The sequence below is a fragment of the Tenebrio molitor genome, chromosome 9 (assembly GCF_963966145.1).
Source record: "Tenebrio molitor chromosome 9, icTenMoli1.1, whole genome shotgun sequence".
Taxonomy (NCBI): Eukaryota; Metazoa; Arthropoda; class Insecta; order Coleoptera; family Tenebrionidae; genus Tenebrio; species Tenebrio molitor.
Window position 1 is genome coordinate 10,664,414 of NC_091054.1, and position 16,275 is coordinate 10,680,688.

The 16,275-nt window shown below is 36.6% G+C and overlaps 1 protein-coding gene across 1 annotated transcript; it reads right to left on the minus strand.

The window, feature by feature from the left end:
* Positions 1-1,090: 1,090 nt before the first annotated feature.
* On the minus strand, positions 1,091-15,811 carry AstCC (Allatostatin double C). The gene is made up of 3 exons (XM_069059146.1): positions 15,375-15,811; positions 4,878-5,027; positions 1,091-1,561 (listed from the first exon to the last, which is right to left on the minus strand). Exons 1-3 carry the CDS (start codon positions 15,534-15,536, stop codon positions 1,466-1,468), a joined length of 408 nt encoding a protein of 135 aa, XP_068915247.1. The 5' UTR covers positions 15,537-15,811; the 3' UTR covers positions 1,091-1,465.
* Between the last annotated feature and the right edge of the window lie 464 nt (positions 15,812-16,275).

Below are 16,275 nucleotides of genomic sequence, written 5' to 3' on the forward strand. Positions count from 1 at the left end.
ATTTTAAAGATTTTTAGCGATTTGGAGCCTTTAAGGGGCTCGTCGAACAAAAAAACGTTGTATTCTACTCGTTCTTGTGTAATTTGGGCTTTTTTTGGCACTCGTGGACCTTATATTATTTATTATTATTTATTTATTTTTTTTTTACTGCAAAGTATACAAAACAAGAATGCTACGTGAGAGAATAGTTAGAAATTCACTCAAAAATTTCCGTAATTTTTCAGAAAATAATTAAATTTTTTTACGTACTTACATGCCAAAACATTTTTTTTATCAGTCGAACATTGCAGATTTCTCATTTAAAATAAATACATCTCTTCAAGTAAATATTTGGTGTTAGTGTGCGATTTTCTTGTAGAATCACGTGCATCTGAATCAGTTTCGTCTGCGACTCGTGCTTATTTCCTGCACTGGGGAGACCCAATTGGAAAGTAAAACTGAACAAATTTCTGTTTAGAAAAATGATTTAAAAGGGTTATTTATTTATTGTCATAAGTAAGTATGTAGTCTTAAAAATAATCACTCCATATTTGACGTATTCTTCAAAACATCAAACAGCGTCTCTTAATGGATATGGTCCAAAAAGACAGTTTCAGACATCGACTTACCAACTGTATTCTCCAGATCTATCTCCTATCGAGCCAGCGTGGTGTGACGTTCTAGTCTCGTCACATTTCCGACATGTCAAGTCTGAATGTTTTTTAACAGTAATTAACCGTCAGGCAATCAAGATGGTGTTTTATTTTTTGACAGCTACGCGTGTATAATTTAAAATTTACATCTCCATCATCCGAGAATCCCTGACCGCCTCCCACGCACTTACATTATTACATTTCTGTCGCAAAAAGAATGCAAATGAAAGTCTCCCGAGCCTCGAACTTTTCCAAACCATGAATAATTCGCTTCTTTCTGTCATTTACAAGTTAAATGCTGGTAATTTAGAAGTTTGATTCGTCCCAACTGTTGCGTACACGCCACAAAACCCCACCAATAAATAAAAAATGTGACATCTACGTGGCTCGCATCCGATATTAAATCTCCTCGGTAAAGTTTCACAAATTGGAGCACGGGACGAAATCAGGACGACCACTTGTTTGGATTTGCTTTATTTTTACATCGAGTACAATTACACATATAAGTTGACATTATCTATGATGTATCAAGTCAGTACTTATTTACAAATTATTAATACTATGTTCCTTTAAATGTCGAGAGCCACTGGATACAAAAATAAGTTGTACAACAAACAAATCGTGGTTTCGGTGTCGCAAGCGTATTGATTCCGACACCCCTCGTCCCAACAACAGATTTTTTAACCGCCACGACAGGTGCATCGGATCTAACGTAAAAAAGAAAAAGTGGCGCTAGAGCGGTAAATGAATTATTGTGCACTCTAGACCGGAGCTATTGGACTCCCTGTTAACCAAACTCCATAAAAAATTCTCTTGTTGGACCGGGATCAGGATTAGAAACAAGTGACGGCGTTGAAGTAGCATCTCCAGTAGACTCGTCCTTTCTGCTGGCCGGACATGCTCCCGTGACCTCTCCTCTGCAAGTCCATCTGGAAACATCACAAACACCACAATTAAGAGGAAACCAGACAAGTGGAAACTGAAAGTTTTCCTGCAGGAAATGCAAATAATTGTCTGCGCCGACAGATAAAACGTGAATGGAGCATCGCACAAAAGATTCCAGTCGCGGTTGCAGGTGCGGAAACATGACGGAATCAATGCAACTACAGAAAAATCCCGTCACGTGTCCAATTAGAAAGATGTAAGAACAAGGAATTAAGTGTGAGTCCCGGCAGGACTAGCGTTGATCCTTGTTTGTTGCGGGGTCCAACAGGTGAACGGGAGGGAAGCGCGGTCAGGTTCAGGACCACGGAGGCCCGGAACAACATGTTCCAACATGTCGTCTCGAAAATGGCGGAAGCGAGAGCTAATCGTCCGGCAAATCGGTGGAACGAGGATTCTATTTCCTGCACGTAGGTGGAGTCAATAAAAATCAACAGGAGGTGTGAGTTTCAATACCGATTTGGCGATCCTTAAATAGCGCCGGGGTCCTTGAACCTGGGGAAAAATTGGGGAAAAGTTGGAAGTACGGAGTGTTCACGCCTGAGAGGGCAGTCGTGGATAATGTTTGGAAAGATTGGAGGGATCGGGGAGGGTGCGACAGCGTTGGAGGATTATTCGGAGTAATTACGGTAATGTTTCGAGGAGTTGATTAGTTTTTGACACACTTTCAACGAACGAACTGGCCGCAGCATCGAATTGTTTGATACACTCGGAGGTGGCAGCTTTATAATGAATTTCCTTGAACAAAAGAAACTATTCACTTCTTGTTTGTTTTTGTTATATTCGTTATTCATTTATGTTTTTTTAATAAAGATTTATAAATCACGTGGTATATACGATTATCCATTTTTATAACGAACATAGTATACATTCACTTTATGTGTATTACAGAATAAACGAATTTTTTCTAAGATTATCGAAGCACTTCACATGTTAAAAATAAAATTGTCCTAGTCCTTTGCAAGAACTCCTCTCGATTCACATAAAAAAAATCCCAAAAAGTACTCCGGATTTGGTAGTCATTAGTAGCGTCTAGACCTAAATCCCGTTGATTTTTTTAAAACTGTTTCTGTTTTTTTTGTCCGACTTTTTCAAATCCGATCGTTAAAATTTCGCTATTTGAATAGTTCCATTTTCTCGGAGAGGCAATTACGCCCTCGGTCACTTCACACCTCGTCCCCGCGCCGCCCCCGTCAAGTCGTCAGCCCTGCCCCCGCACCCTTTCATTATTCCACACTATCTGCGATCTAATTGTGAATTTTTCCCGAATTCGAGAAGACGCACCGAGACAAAGCTCCAAGTTCTGCGTCGCAAAACGCCTTAACAACGACGTATCTATTTTTGCTTTTGAATAACAGCAGATAGCGTGATGACAATAATAATTATTTTGCGATATCGTTCGCCGATAACGTCGACGCTGTCGTGCCGAGGAAGTTCGCGGTTTCGGCGCGATAACGAGGACGACGCGGGGGCGGCGTCGACCCGCCGATGTAATTACTCGACGAGTGCACTTGATTATTGGTGCAAACAAAACGTCGCCGCGAAATAAACATCACCCGGAAGATTTTTTCCGGGAGGTGGAAGTTGTTAGTCGGTCGAGAGGAGTTTGCAACTTTCAAAGTATCTTGATTCGGCTTTGAGCGTTTAAATTAGTAAGCTTGTTTAAACTGTAGCTTTTTTATACGACGGAACAAATGGTTTTTTGATCAAAGTGTTTTTTTTTCCGAGCGCTGGAGGTGAGACATTTATTATCCACCTTCCGAAAGGCATTTTTATTCGACCAATTCTAAGAAGTTAACGTAGGAAGTTGCCTCGTTTCTGAGATCAATGCAGTTTTTCCCATTTGTTTTCATCAAGATTTTAATTGGCAGTTTATGATCCTTTCCTTTGTAGAAAGTGTTATAAATAACTTTCCTGAATTCATTTGTAGCAGTGCAGTTTGTTAACGATGACAAATAATGAACGGAGAATTTTTGTTAAAAAAAAACTTTGAATGCTTGGACTTTTTGAGACGTTCTTATTTGCAAATGATCGCGATAACATTTTTAATGGAGAAATTTCACACAAAGCATATTGATTTTGATAAAATAGGAATTCTTTTGTAGACTTTTCAATTTTTTAAATTTTCAAATGATCGCAGAAACAATTTTTGTGCAACTGTACGCGAAATGAGCACTTCGCGTACCTAAAACAGGCCGCGAAATCCTTTATTAACATCGTCGAGATTGTGCAGCCTCGGCCGCAAGCGCCCTCGGCGACAATTTTTCTCTCGGTACGTTAAAGAGTGATTTCGCGGCCTTAATACACAAATATCTATTAATGGCTTAACAAAAAATATTTTTATAATTAAAAAAATCGTAGTAGTATTACATATGATTGTTTTTTTTTTTAATATTATTAAGCAGTACAAAAAAACTATTGTTTTTGCTAATGAAATCTGTCAAAATATTTTCAATCGGAACTAAAACTCGTTTAAAATCTGTTTGAGCTGCCACCCACGTCCTCCTCTTCATTTTACCATATCAGTTTGCACAATTTAACAATCTCCTCTGTTCCGTTCAGTCTGGTTCCATCAATAACCGAAATGAGGATTAGCCAATTACGAGTCTGATTGACATTGGATTGCGACATATTTTTTGTGGCCTTCAAACGATTCAGAATGGAATGTTTTGAATGAAAACGTCCAGCTCGTCTTGGAACGAGGCGAGCGCAAAGAAAACAAAACCGATTTGCGTCGTTTTGGAATTATTTTCGTTTACTTAATTTTCATCCGAGCGGCGTAATAAACATTCCGTCAAATCCGCTTTAACTTTTGGAAATCCTATCTGTTCCGCGTGTCGCACCATAATGACACTTAATCTGATAAAATTAAAACAAAACGACCACATCAGGGAGGAAGGCGCGACTGGAACGAAAGTCGGATTACTGAAACGGGACATTTTTAAAAAGCTCGTTGTAGGTAGGCAAATTGTTCCGGAATGAGTCAAGCGGCGAATTTAATTTATTTCCCAACGGTGAGCAACCGCCAAGGTAAACCGGAGTTTTGGAGGCTCCGGGATGAAATTAAACACTTTCTCCCACGTTCAACCTAAAACGACACGTGTTGTTGGACTAATTGCTCCAAAAAACAAAACTTCTACTGTCCCACCCTCGCACTTTTAGTTTTTTATAGTTCCATTTCGATGTTGTAAAACTGGGTCGTGTGTGAAACACTAGTAGCTTGCGCATAATTGGAAATGTGATCGCCACCTCCGCCTTATTAATTTTTCGATTAGCGTGACGAAATTGAAAGAATCGCTATACCTTCCGGACTTCTTCCGGGCTGAGAGAGAACGAGTCGGTCAGGGGCGGTCCGTCTACCCTATTTGCTGCTTCTTCCTCTTCTATCGCTTGTTGTAGAGCAACCATCAATCTGTCGACCAGGAGGGCCGTCCTCTTTTTCGGCACGATCATCTATAAAGGTCAGAAAAATTATTAGCTTTATAGAGACAACACATGAAACTGGTTGATGGATGCGACGTGAAAATTGGTATTAATTGGCGGGGATAATAAAATTAATGAAATTGTCGAAGTGGAGAAGTTAATTGAGGAGCAGTTGTGTTTTAGAAGTTGCTAATGGGTGGGAAAAATACTTATTGTTGTATAAGGCAGAAAAAATGACTTGTTGGTGGTAATTCTGGTGCAAAAACCGTACGACTTTAGCTACAGAAGGAGTTGAGAAGTTGTTAAAATAAAAATCGCGATTTTCTCGTTACTGTTTGAACGAAATTTAATTACAGGCAAAAAACCGCGTGATTGTATCTATAAATGTAACTTTAAAAATACATTCAGTATGTTGCAAAAATGGTGGAGGCGCTGGGATATATTTTTACTAAAAATTGCATTTTCGCTATTAGCTTCTGAGTTAAATTAAATTTAAGAAGGATATTTTATAGATCGAATTGTGACAAATGCAATGCAAAATATCGCGTTATTTTATTTTCAGCCATAGAAAAAAAATCGTGTTGCAAATATGGTGGAGGAGCCAGGATATTATTTATGACATTAAGAAGAACGGTTTTTTGGTTTCTGTTTGAGTCTGAAGACGGCGTTTTGTAAATAAAATTGTGACGAATCATATGCAAAAAAATCACGTGATTCTATCGGGTGTTCATTTAAATTTATCTTTAAAGTTGGCGTTGAAGAGTCGATTGTGAACGCACCACGGATTACAGGTTACGGATCAACTGTTTAAATCTACCCTTCATTTTTTGCGTTGTTTGTGTTCTTACAGTGCAGACGGACAAGTGGTGCGTTCACAATCGACTCTTCGACGCCAACTTTGAGGATACATTTAAATGAACACCCGATATCTACAGTACAAGGTTATTATGTTTCTAACATGGTAGTTGGTGTAGAAACCCACAGGATTTTTAGATGTGCCGCTAGCCTCGTAACATGAGACAGACTAGTATCGCAGATAGGTGGCGGTATTGACGGTAGTTCTAGTTTTTACCGTCAACCGTCGTATAGGAATGTATACAGGGTATTTTACGAGTGATAATGAGCCCGGGGAATAGAAAATGCAACTTACAATACAACTTGCAATGTATTGTGGGTTGCATTTTCTATTCCGCCGGGCTCATTATCACTCGTGAAATACCTGTATTTATAAAACGGCACACCTAAAATAATTCATCTGCGATGCTAGAAACATTTATAATAACCCTGTAGTATTTGAGAAAATTGAAAACATATATGTATTTGCAATAATGGTGGAACCGTTGGGATGTTACCTCATTAAAAATAATAATATCGAGCGATCAAATTAATTTGTAATCGAGTCATCCATGGATTTGAATCCGTATGTCTTTTGCGATTGATATGTCGAGACCTAACCTGTGTTTCAAGCCATGTTTATTGGAGCGTGGAGTTCAAGTAACGACATACGATTTCGGATTCATGGATAACTCGATTACAAATTAATTTCATCGCTCTTTATCTCTGTTTCTGCTTGGGCTAAATCAAATGTAAAAAATAATTACTTTAATAAAATCACACATTCTCCGCTATGGTTCAAACCACTGTGATGAATTCAATGCAAAAAATCACACAACTCTGTTTACAGTGAAGATCGAGAAAGCATTTTGATTAAATGGTATACGCGCCGTCAAAATTTTTGTAAAAAAATTGTGATTTTCCTGTTACTATTTGAGCTAGATTCAATCTAAATATTATTTCACAGACTAAACTGTGTCGACTTGAATTTAAAAACTGCTTCATTCTATCTTTATCGATACTTGAGAAGACTGTAAAATATCGTTGAAAAAATTGTGGATTTGGGGATATTTTTTATTAAAAATTGCGTTTCCGCTGTTAGCTTCAGATTAAATTTAGAAACTGTATTTTATAGATAGATCGACTGTGATGAATTGAATACCAAAAATCGTGTCATTCTGTCGCTGATAGTAGTTGGGAAAAATTGCAAGAATATAATGTGCCAAAAATGGCGGAGGTGTCGGGATATTCTCGCATTAAAAATTTAAAAATAACAATATCTTTGTTTTTGTTTGAACTAGATCAAATCTAAGAACAGTATTTTATACATCCGACTCTGACAAATCTAATGCAAATACGGTGTTATTGTTTTTGTAGCTGTGGCTGAGAAAAATGCAAAATAGTATATTGCAAAATGGTGGAGGCGCCGGGATATTATCTCGTTAAAGATAGCAATATCTCGGTTTCTTTCTGAGTTAGAACAGTTATAACAACAGCACTTTTTAGATCTACTTATTAGCAATCGAATACAAAAAACCACGTGATTTTATCTATAACAGTAACAGAGGAAATTGCAAAAATGGTGGAGGTGCCGGAATATTTTTATCGTTATTTCTCAATATATCTAATTCAAATCAAAAACTGTATTTTCTAGATTACAGTGTGAAGAATCGATGACAAGAGTAACAGTTGAAAGAACCCACAAAAATATTTATATTTTGCCAAAATGGTGGAGATGTCAGAATATTTTTCACAAGCACTAGTGCCCTGAATCATTCATAATGTAACAAAAAAAGGTAGTAATTGGCGGAGATCATATAATCCACTCACAGTTAGTGGCTTCTACTCACTCGGATGAATTACGTTACTCACCTTCGGCTCGTGACACAAAATTACCCTCATGAGTAATAGTCATCATTACCCGCTCGTTGAATAATATACTTTTTCTACGATTACGAAATAAGTTTCCTAATAATGAAACACACTGAAACTAACGTTTTGTCTTCATAAACTAGTTGCTATGATATTTGCAATGCGTGTTGAAATTATTATGCAACGGGCCGTGGGTAATGAACACTGTTGTCTTATAGAAAACACTTTAATAATTACAGTATTACATCGGGTGTTCATTTCCCGTCAATGTTGGCGTTGAAGAGTCGATTGTGAACGGATCACGGATCAGGTGTTTAAATCTAACCTCATTTTCTGGGTTGTTTGTGTTTTTACTCTTCAGACTGACGAGTGGTGCGTTCACAATCGACGCCAACTTTAACGGGGAATTTAAATGAACACCCGTCATAATAGGAGTTGAAAAATAAGATTTAATAGCGATGAAGAATCAAAATGTTCACTTTATGATTTAAAAAAAAAATTAAATTATTAAAAAATATAAAAAAAGCACCCCGGAAATCCCCAAAGGACTTTAGAGTCAACAGAAAGTGATTAGAATTAAACCAAAATGATTGTAACATTCTGATCATAATTATTAGACAAATGGTGGAAGCGTCTGTAATATTTGAGTATAAAATATTCTGTATGTGTCGCGCGTTCAAATGAAATCCTGGCTTGGGAAGGCGTTTTAAAGTGTAGATTAATTGGAAGCATGTTCACAGCTAACCTAAAATTTAGAAACAAAAAAATGTTTCTTTTTTTCTTTGCAATGTTTTACATTTAAAATAGAGTAACTTAACGATTCCTATTCTTGAAACAAATATCTAAGGGCACGCTCTGCTGAAAACAAACATGTTCAATTATGTCCCTATTAAACATAAACAAATGTCATTCCTGTCAAACGGCGGGAAATTCAAACTTTACACTGTTCCAAACGTTTTTTTCTATTTTGCGTCTAAACGATTCTAAAATCAGTCTATTCTAGCACCCAAATGACGTCATTTGAGTGCTTTAATAGGTTGTTGGCGTGTTAGAATAGACTAGTAAAATTTACTGTATTGATGTTGGTAGCGTGAAGTGTCAACTGACAGACGTCAAAAAATAAATCTCGCATAGAACAAAGCAAATTAATAAATAACAATGAACAAAACATTTAATTTTCATTCCGGCAATAAATTTTCTAACGTCTTTTATGCAATTTACCTAATTTGCGGCGGCGTTAGTGATAAACTTTCTTCAGCATTAATTTTCAAACATCAAATGCGAAAGTTATGCCACATAAAAAATGTCACCAACCACCGCAAAATTCCCTACATTTAAAATTTTTATTTTTTTATTTATAAAATGGTATAAAGCGGCAAAATAGCAAAAATAGTATAAAAGATTCGTTGCAGAAGGTCCTTCAAGCACTCATTTATTCCTCAACTCGCCAACACCCGGCTCCTTTCGAAATTTCAAATTTGTGCTCGAATAGATGCCTTCTGCAACTTATATTTTAATATACTATACTTTTTCCAACGCCTACTCAGCCCCGGATTTCATTTGAACGCGCGATATTTATGAAGTTCTGACTGTAGCTCATCACTTATTGTTCTTGACTGACAAGTTATAACCTACGTGATATATGGCAGAGCAACTTTTAAAACGAACAAAACAGGTTTCCTTTATAACCCAAAAATGCAAAATACAAGGTGGAAAAAAAATCAAAAACGGAAATAAGTTTAATATGTTTAAATCAAACATTTAAGCTTCATTTAGTTGCGATTAATTTTATAAATACTTTTGAGAACTAAACCTTTTGGAAAAACAACAACGTCTTCAAACGTTGATAATTGCAAAGCAAATTGAATACAGTCAAGTCAAGTGAAATTTTATTACCGACATTCTATCCAGAAGCTGTGTTAATTAATATAATTACTAAAAATAAACAATTATTATTTATTACGTGAAATGTTAACGACGCATTTTAGATGTAGCGAGGCATCATTTTACAATTAAAAAAATATGTAAAAGAATTTTTCTAATTATCTAGATACTCGATAAGAAATTCAACAATAAAAATCTTTGATCATGATGATACAGTTAATTCGTCCGATCCCATCGATTTTCGGTCGTCCATTCAGCTCGTCACACGTCACAACAAATAAAATAAAACCACCCCTTGCCGGATAAAAATTAACTGATAATTATTTATCCCTCCGTGACATCCTCTGTTGTCATTTGTCCCACCGACTGACACCCTTCAACCACCTACCCCGACTTTAAATTATCTTCCCGACGACACCCAACGTAATTATCCTGATGGTTCGATTGTCGAAAGAAAACAGCGGAAACCTGCACACCCCCACGGCCGCCAACGAAACCACCCCGCCGTCAAAATCCCCCAAAATCGATTGACGATCGTCCGGCCAGCCCGAAATTGGTCCGGGCAGAGCTTTTATGGCCAGTTCGCGCTTAATTAATTCATAGACAAGACAATCGAGTCTGACGGGGACAATTTCGATAATGCCGCCCCCAGCGGAACCAGAATGCGCCGTCCGGGGGGCAAATGCGCCGCCCAGCACGACTCGTGTTCGGCTTTTAACTCAACCGGTGCACTAAGCGGTTTCGCGGGCGACTTACAAGATTCCGCGCTAGAGCCGCCGTCGGGGGGCGGCTGACCTCAAAATCGCGTCGGCCGGAGATAACTGACCTTATCGACCGGAAGCTGCCGCCTTTGATCTACGTTTTGCAACAATTAACTCGGATTTTAATTGGGCCGAAGTCAACGAACGCAATCAATTAAGATTTGTAATTATTGGCGAAAATAATTATTGGACGGACGTCATCGACGCCGATCGCGCGATTTCCTAGAGGAGCGGGACCGTCCCTCGTTAAGGGTGGCGACGCACGCTGTCACACGAGAACTCCAAGAAGTGTGACATCCCTAAGTGAGTTTATTCGACGAAACAACGAACGAAACTCGATCCCGATGTGAGAAGGGACGGAAAAATTACTGCGTGTGAGGGAATTTCCTTGACTTTAAGACGCAAGGGAATGATCAAATAGTACTGATGAAGAGCAAACACGATCGAGACGCGTTTGATGGGACAAGGACCAAACGAGGTGCGAGAGGATGAAGGTGATGCTTGGCGGAAGACATCGTCCTAATTTAGAGACTGCATGTTTAGCAAACATTGACGGAATTAACGCTATTGTCAACAGGGGTAGCGAATGTTGTCTCGATGCGAGGGGGAAGTTGTACCCGGAAATGGATGCGTTTGGGGAGGGATGATAACAGAAAGAAGAATTAGACGCAACAATTACACAGATTATTGAAGAAGAGTAGATTAAATTTCGTACATAAAAATAATTGAAGAGCGCTTAATAAATCCGATAACTAATTAGGTATCTATTATTGTCAAAACTCACAAGTGCGCTTCTATAGTTTCCAGTTAAAATGCATTCACGTTGTTTTTGCATAAGGGAGGCCATGGACATTTTGCATTTAATTTGGTAGTAAAGTTATCTGTTGAATTAGGTTATGTTTTTCTAAGTTTGAGGTTATAAATAGCGTCAATTTCTAGTGCACTGTTGTCAGTTCGCAATAGAAGAATACTCAAACATCGGGGGAAATTCAACAAGATGTTATGTTCATTTTGATAGGTCCGCATGTCAGGCACTTTAGTGACGGAAATCAAACAGTGTGTCCAACGTTAAAAAAATAAATCGTTACCTCCCATTATGCCAAAACAACGTGAACGGTGTTTATGAATCTATTTTTAGTAGATTTACAGATGTAATCACGTTAATTTTTTTATCGTCAACATTTACAAGACTTGTGAACTGAAGAATTAAAATAAAATTGATTTATTTACATTTATGAAAGATCAATCTGTTACAAAAGAGCCGGAAAGACGTTTCTAACAAAACTGTTGTCTCAAGGTAAAATGTGTAAGTTGAATGTGGTAATAACGTTCTCGTTTACAAAGAAAAAATCGTAATCTGTTAACAAAATTTAAAAGTTTTTGTAAAGAAGAACTTAAAGCTTGATACATTTTTAAATAAATATAAGATACTGCAAATAATATTGATCAAAATGTGAGTCAGAAAACTCAAAATTCTTCACATTTATTATTTAATTTTTCATTTTTGTTTTGTCAATTTTTTGGAAAATTTTCTAGGTTCATTTTGGAAATTGTTCAGCAAACTGTGAACCAACTCAAATCCTCAAATTTATAATTTCATTTCTGACTTTTTTTTTCAAATCAAAATACATACACTGTTTTTCTTTTGGTTTTCCTTTTTTGTCAATTGCATTTCACTATTTCTCAGCTATTTCCTCTCTATTAATGTCAAAGTGACGTAAATATGAAATAGTTTTGAGAAATAGTGAAATACAATTGACAAAAGAGGAAAACCAAAAGAAAAACACTGTAAATCATAAAATAATTTAGAACTTGGCACATTGTTTTTATTTTTCAACTTATTTAACAATTTAAAAACCAACAAATCTTGTGAAATTAGGCAACTGTGGAGAGCTTTTTAAAATAAATATTTTTAAAAGTTCGTTTTGAAATTTGCCTTTTCGAGCCAAAATTCTTTATTTATTCTCTTTTCTCGAACAAACATGAAACAAAAAGTGGTTAAAACTATCATATTTTTGATAAAATGATCGAGTCCTCTTCGTCAAAAGTCAATAAACTTTTTGTGCTAAGATAAAATTAAAAATGTAAATAATTTGACATTGGTAACCTTTTTACTATTGGGTTGGTAGCACCTTCCGCGCTGATTACTGAATTATTAAAATTTAAAGCGTCGGTGGCTTCTACCGAGTGACTATCAATGATTTAAAATTATTTTGTTGTGTTGGTAACACATTGGAAATCTTTTGTTGGCAGCATCGTTGGCATGACACACGAAATTTTCAAAATTGAAACAAACAAACAAACAAAACAATGTACTTCGTGACTTAACCTAACCTAAATAGAAATTATTGACAGATGATGCACGAGAAGATTTGCACTACCAACTGCATCAGTGTTGCCAATCCACTAATTTGCTTCAATCATTTATAGTCACTCGGTACTACGATCACACAACATATTGAACAAATTCTTGCTTTTCACTTGAAAAACAACAATAATTATTTTCAGGGCCCTGTTATTTAAATTTTTGAATTGTATTTTCATTTGTTTTATAATAAAATTACTTATTTATTGTGTTGATGAAAATTAATTTTGCAATTGCAAATGTAACGAAACATCTATTTTGTTTAAAGTGAATTGACGTTTCCGTCTGTCTACGTCATTAAATACCAACCTTTCAACGCAATTTCCCCTAGTTTCTGCTGCAAAGTAAAAAACACCACGTGCGGGAAATCGTTGTTCAGGCACTTCGAGAACAACCGGGAAATACCGATTTTGAGTCTATGAGTAGAAAAAATCCTTTGCGAAAATTTGTTTTTGTCTAAATTCTTTTTTTTTAGCAATATTTACAAGAACCGTTAATAATGGTACACAGATCAAGAGTTAAACCTTCTCAAAAAGGGAATAAATACAGTGAGCGGCAAAAGTATGGAATAAATTCATTAAAAATTAAACAAATTTTTTTTCAAAAAAATCATTGGACAGGTCAATTTTAGTTTATAAAAATACATATTTTAATGCAAAATAAAATTCGAAACAGTCATTTGTTTTCGAGTTACGACGTCATCGATAGTTTTTTTTAAATGGAAACCCCCTATTTTTTTTCTTGATTCTGATAGTCCTTTTAATTGTCTAAACGCCAGTATAAAATTTTTGTTATCTTACATAAGGAAATTTTTGAGAAAAAAAATATAAATTTAGAAAAAATAAATTTTATAACGAACAAAAACAAGTCAAAAACTGTGTTAGTAAGTATTTAAAATTATGGAATTAAATGTTCGATTTGCCATCCCCCAGCTTGTTGACAATAAGCAAGTTTATGAAGAAATTCTCCCTGTTTTAGTTTTATCTAGTTTTATCCCCGCACCCAATCAAAATTAAAATTTCTATACGTTGTGTTTCTGTTAAATGAGTCATTTTCGAAAACGTTTTGTAAAACAAATAACACATACGAATCAAATTGACAATAACATTTGACTGTTTGATTTACCTACTTGATTTTTTGACTTGTTTTTGTTCGTTATAAAATTTATTTTTACCAACTTCAGTATTTTTTTTCTCAAAAATTTTCTTATGTAAGATAACAAAATTTTTATACTGTCATTTAGACAATTAAAAGGGCTATCGGAATCAAGAAAAAAAATAGGGGGTTTCCATTTAAAAAAACTATCGATGACATGATAACTCGAAAACAAATGACTGCTTGGAATTTTCTTAGATACTAAAACATGTATTTTTATAAACTAAAATTGACCTGTTCAAAGATTTTTTTGAAAAAAATTTTGTTTAAGTTTTAATGAATTTATTCCATACTTTTGCCGCTCACTGTATGTATTATAATAATAAAAATAAATTTGACATGAATTTTTGATCTTTTTATAAAAGTGGGTTTTTATTTCTTTTAAAAATTTTCACATTACAGTGGATTTATTCTTTAATTGCAAAAATTTGCAAATGTGGTTCTAAGTTTTTCTTTGTAATGTTTAAAAAAAAAAATCTTAAATTCTCACAACCTTGTTAAAATATCATTATCGAAATTAGGTAAAAGAAAATCAATGCAGATAATTATTATTCTTAGTTTCTCAGTACAAGTAAATTTTACGTTTCAAAGAAATTCTGACTTTATTTTCTAAATTGTTCAAGTTTATTCTTTCGTTGTGAAAATGTCCAAATTGTTAATTTTGTCTCGTCTTTTTAAACGACAAATTTATTCAATGTTAATGGCAAAAAAATATTCAATTTCATTTCTTTTTCGTCCAAAATAATTAGTAAACAATCAGTTTGTGCAAACAGAGATGAAACATCTGTACAAACACGATTCCACAACTGTTATTGTTTGCTTCTCAAGTTTCGTTCCTTGAGCTCCCAAAACTCCTAAACCTCCAAAGTTAATCAATTTCCGGTCGGACAAAAGGTGTCATGTGATCTAGGCCTGGTCATTGATACTATGACACTTTGCACTGATTAGACACATCAAACACTTGGACCTCCTCTAAGAGCTGTAACAACGACACCGAAACTCTCTTCGTTACAGCTCCTGAATTAAAAGCTCCAACAATTCCGACGACAATAACGAACTTGGATAGATTTTATTAGGTAATAAGTTTCTTCGCAAACACTTTTAAGCGGCTTTGCGTCCACCAAAGCCGATTTGAATAGAAAAATCCGTCTTGACGGCGCATCCGTAATTGCGTTTTCACGAACGCACCTGTCGAGCATTTCAAGCTTTATCGTGTCCGAAATTTTTCCAAATCCTCCGGATCGGCGCCGAGTCGGCCGTGCAACAGGTGCACCGCGATGCAACTCCGATCCGAATTAAAAATAATCCGGGAAGCTTGCACCAGCGAGCTATCGCCGCCGGACAGCTCGAGAAGACGCGAAAGCTGAGTTCCAGCTTAATCGCGTTAAGCTGCGACAAGCCGGCAATCTGCGCTTTTCAGGTGCTAATTGCGCTTTTAAGCGAAACGGGTCAGGGACGCACCGGAGCTTTTGCACTTGGACGAAATAAGAAAAGAAGAGTTCTTACCGGATATTCGTCGTACTTGACGCCCAGTTGGTAGTCCGGGTAGTCGTCGGAGTTCCTTTCGGATGCTGCACTGCGTCTGTCGACGACGAAGGCGTCGGTGCCGCTCCCGAAGAGGACGGCGACCAGAAAGGACTCCAGGACGAGCATCAGAATTCGATTCATGTCGGCGGCGACTCGTTCCTTATCAGTTGATTATCACCGGCGACTTAAAACATTATATTCCGTGTTGGCGTCGAAGTTCCGCAAGTCGTGCGATGGAGGGAAGCTTTGGCTGTGGCGGTTTGGGGTGATTTCGGCCCGAATCGAATTTGTTTGTTGTTGATTTTTTGAAAGGTGGCGGCGCGCGGAGGCGGCGAGCGTGCAAGAGTTGCGTTCTTGTTTGGGGTGGTAATACGATTGTGTACTGTACTGAGTTGGGCGCCACCATTGCTTTTAAACCCCCTCTATCTAATACGCAATCGCATTCCCGACAAATAATGTTGTTTTGTGTCGTTTATGTTTTATGGATTTCCGACTATTATGTTTTAACGTCTTAAGTGTCGACACTTTAAGGACATTTTACCAATAAATTCGCCACATCGCCCAAAGGGGTAATTGACGCACCCCGCAGGGGCAGCGGTAACGCGCAGCGTTGCGCTTTTTGCACCCCCACCCCCCAAATGAGTAATTAGCTAATTAACATTTTAGTTGTTTCATATTTAATTATCAAGCGTGGGATTTGGAAACAAGTGGAACGCAGTTGTTACAACGAACTGGGGGGAAAAGAATTTTTTAAGTGACCCCTTGAGGGAGAATTAACTTGACACGTTAGGCGTTTGTCGAAGGACACAAAAAACATATCTGGATATGTCAAAATCAAATCTCACTGATTACGTAATACCAGGCAACTTCCAATTATTAA

Bases quoted from the DNA above. Each gene is read 5' to 3' on its own strand.
- AstCC (XM_069059146.1), bottom strand. From the start codon at position 15,536: ATGAATCGAATTCTGATGCTCGTCCTGGAGTCCTTTCTGGTCGCCGTC. The intron at 5,028-15,374 runs GTAAGAACTCTT...TGACCTTTATAG, and splicing joins TCAAGTACGACGAATATCCG to ATGATCGTGCCGAAAAAGAG. The intron at 1,562-4,877 runs GTATAGCGATTC...TGATGTTTCCAG, and splicing joins GCCCGGAAGAAGTCCGGAAG to ATGGACTTGCAGAGGAGAGG.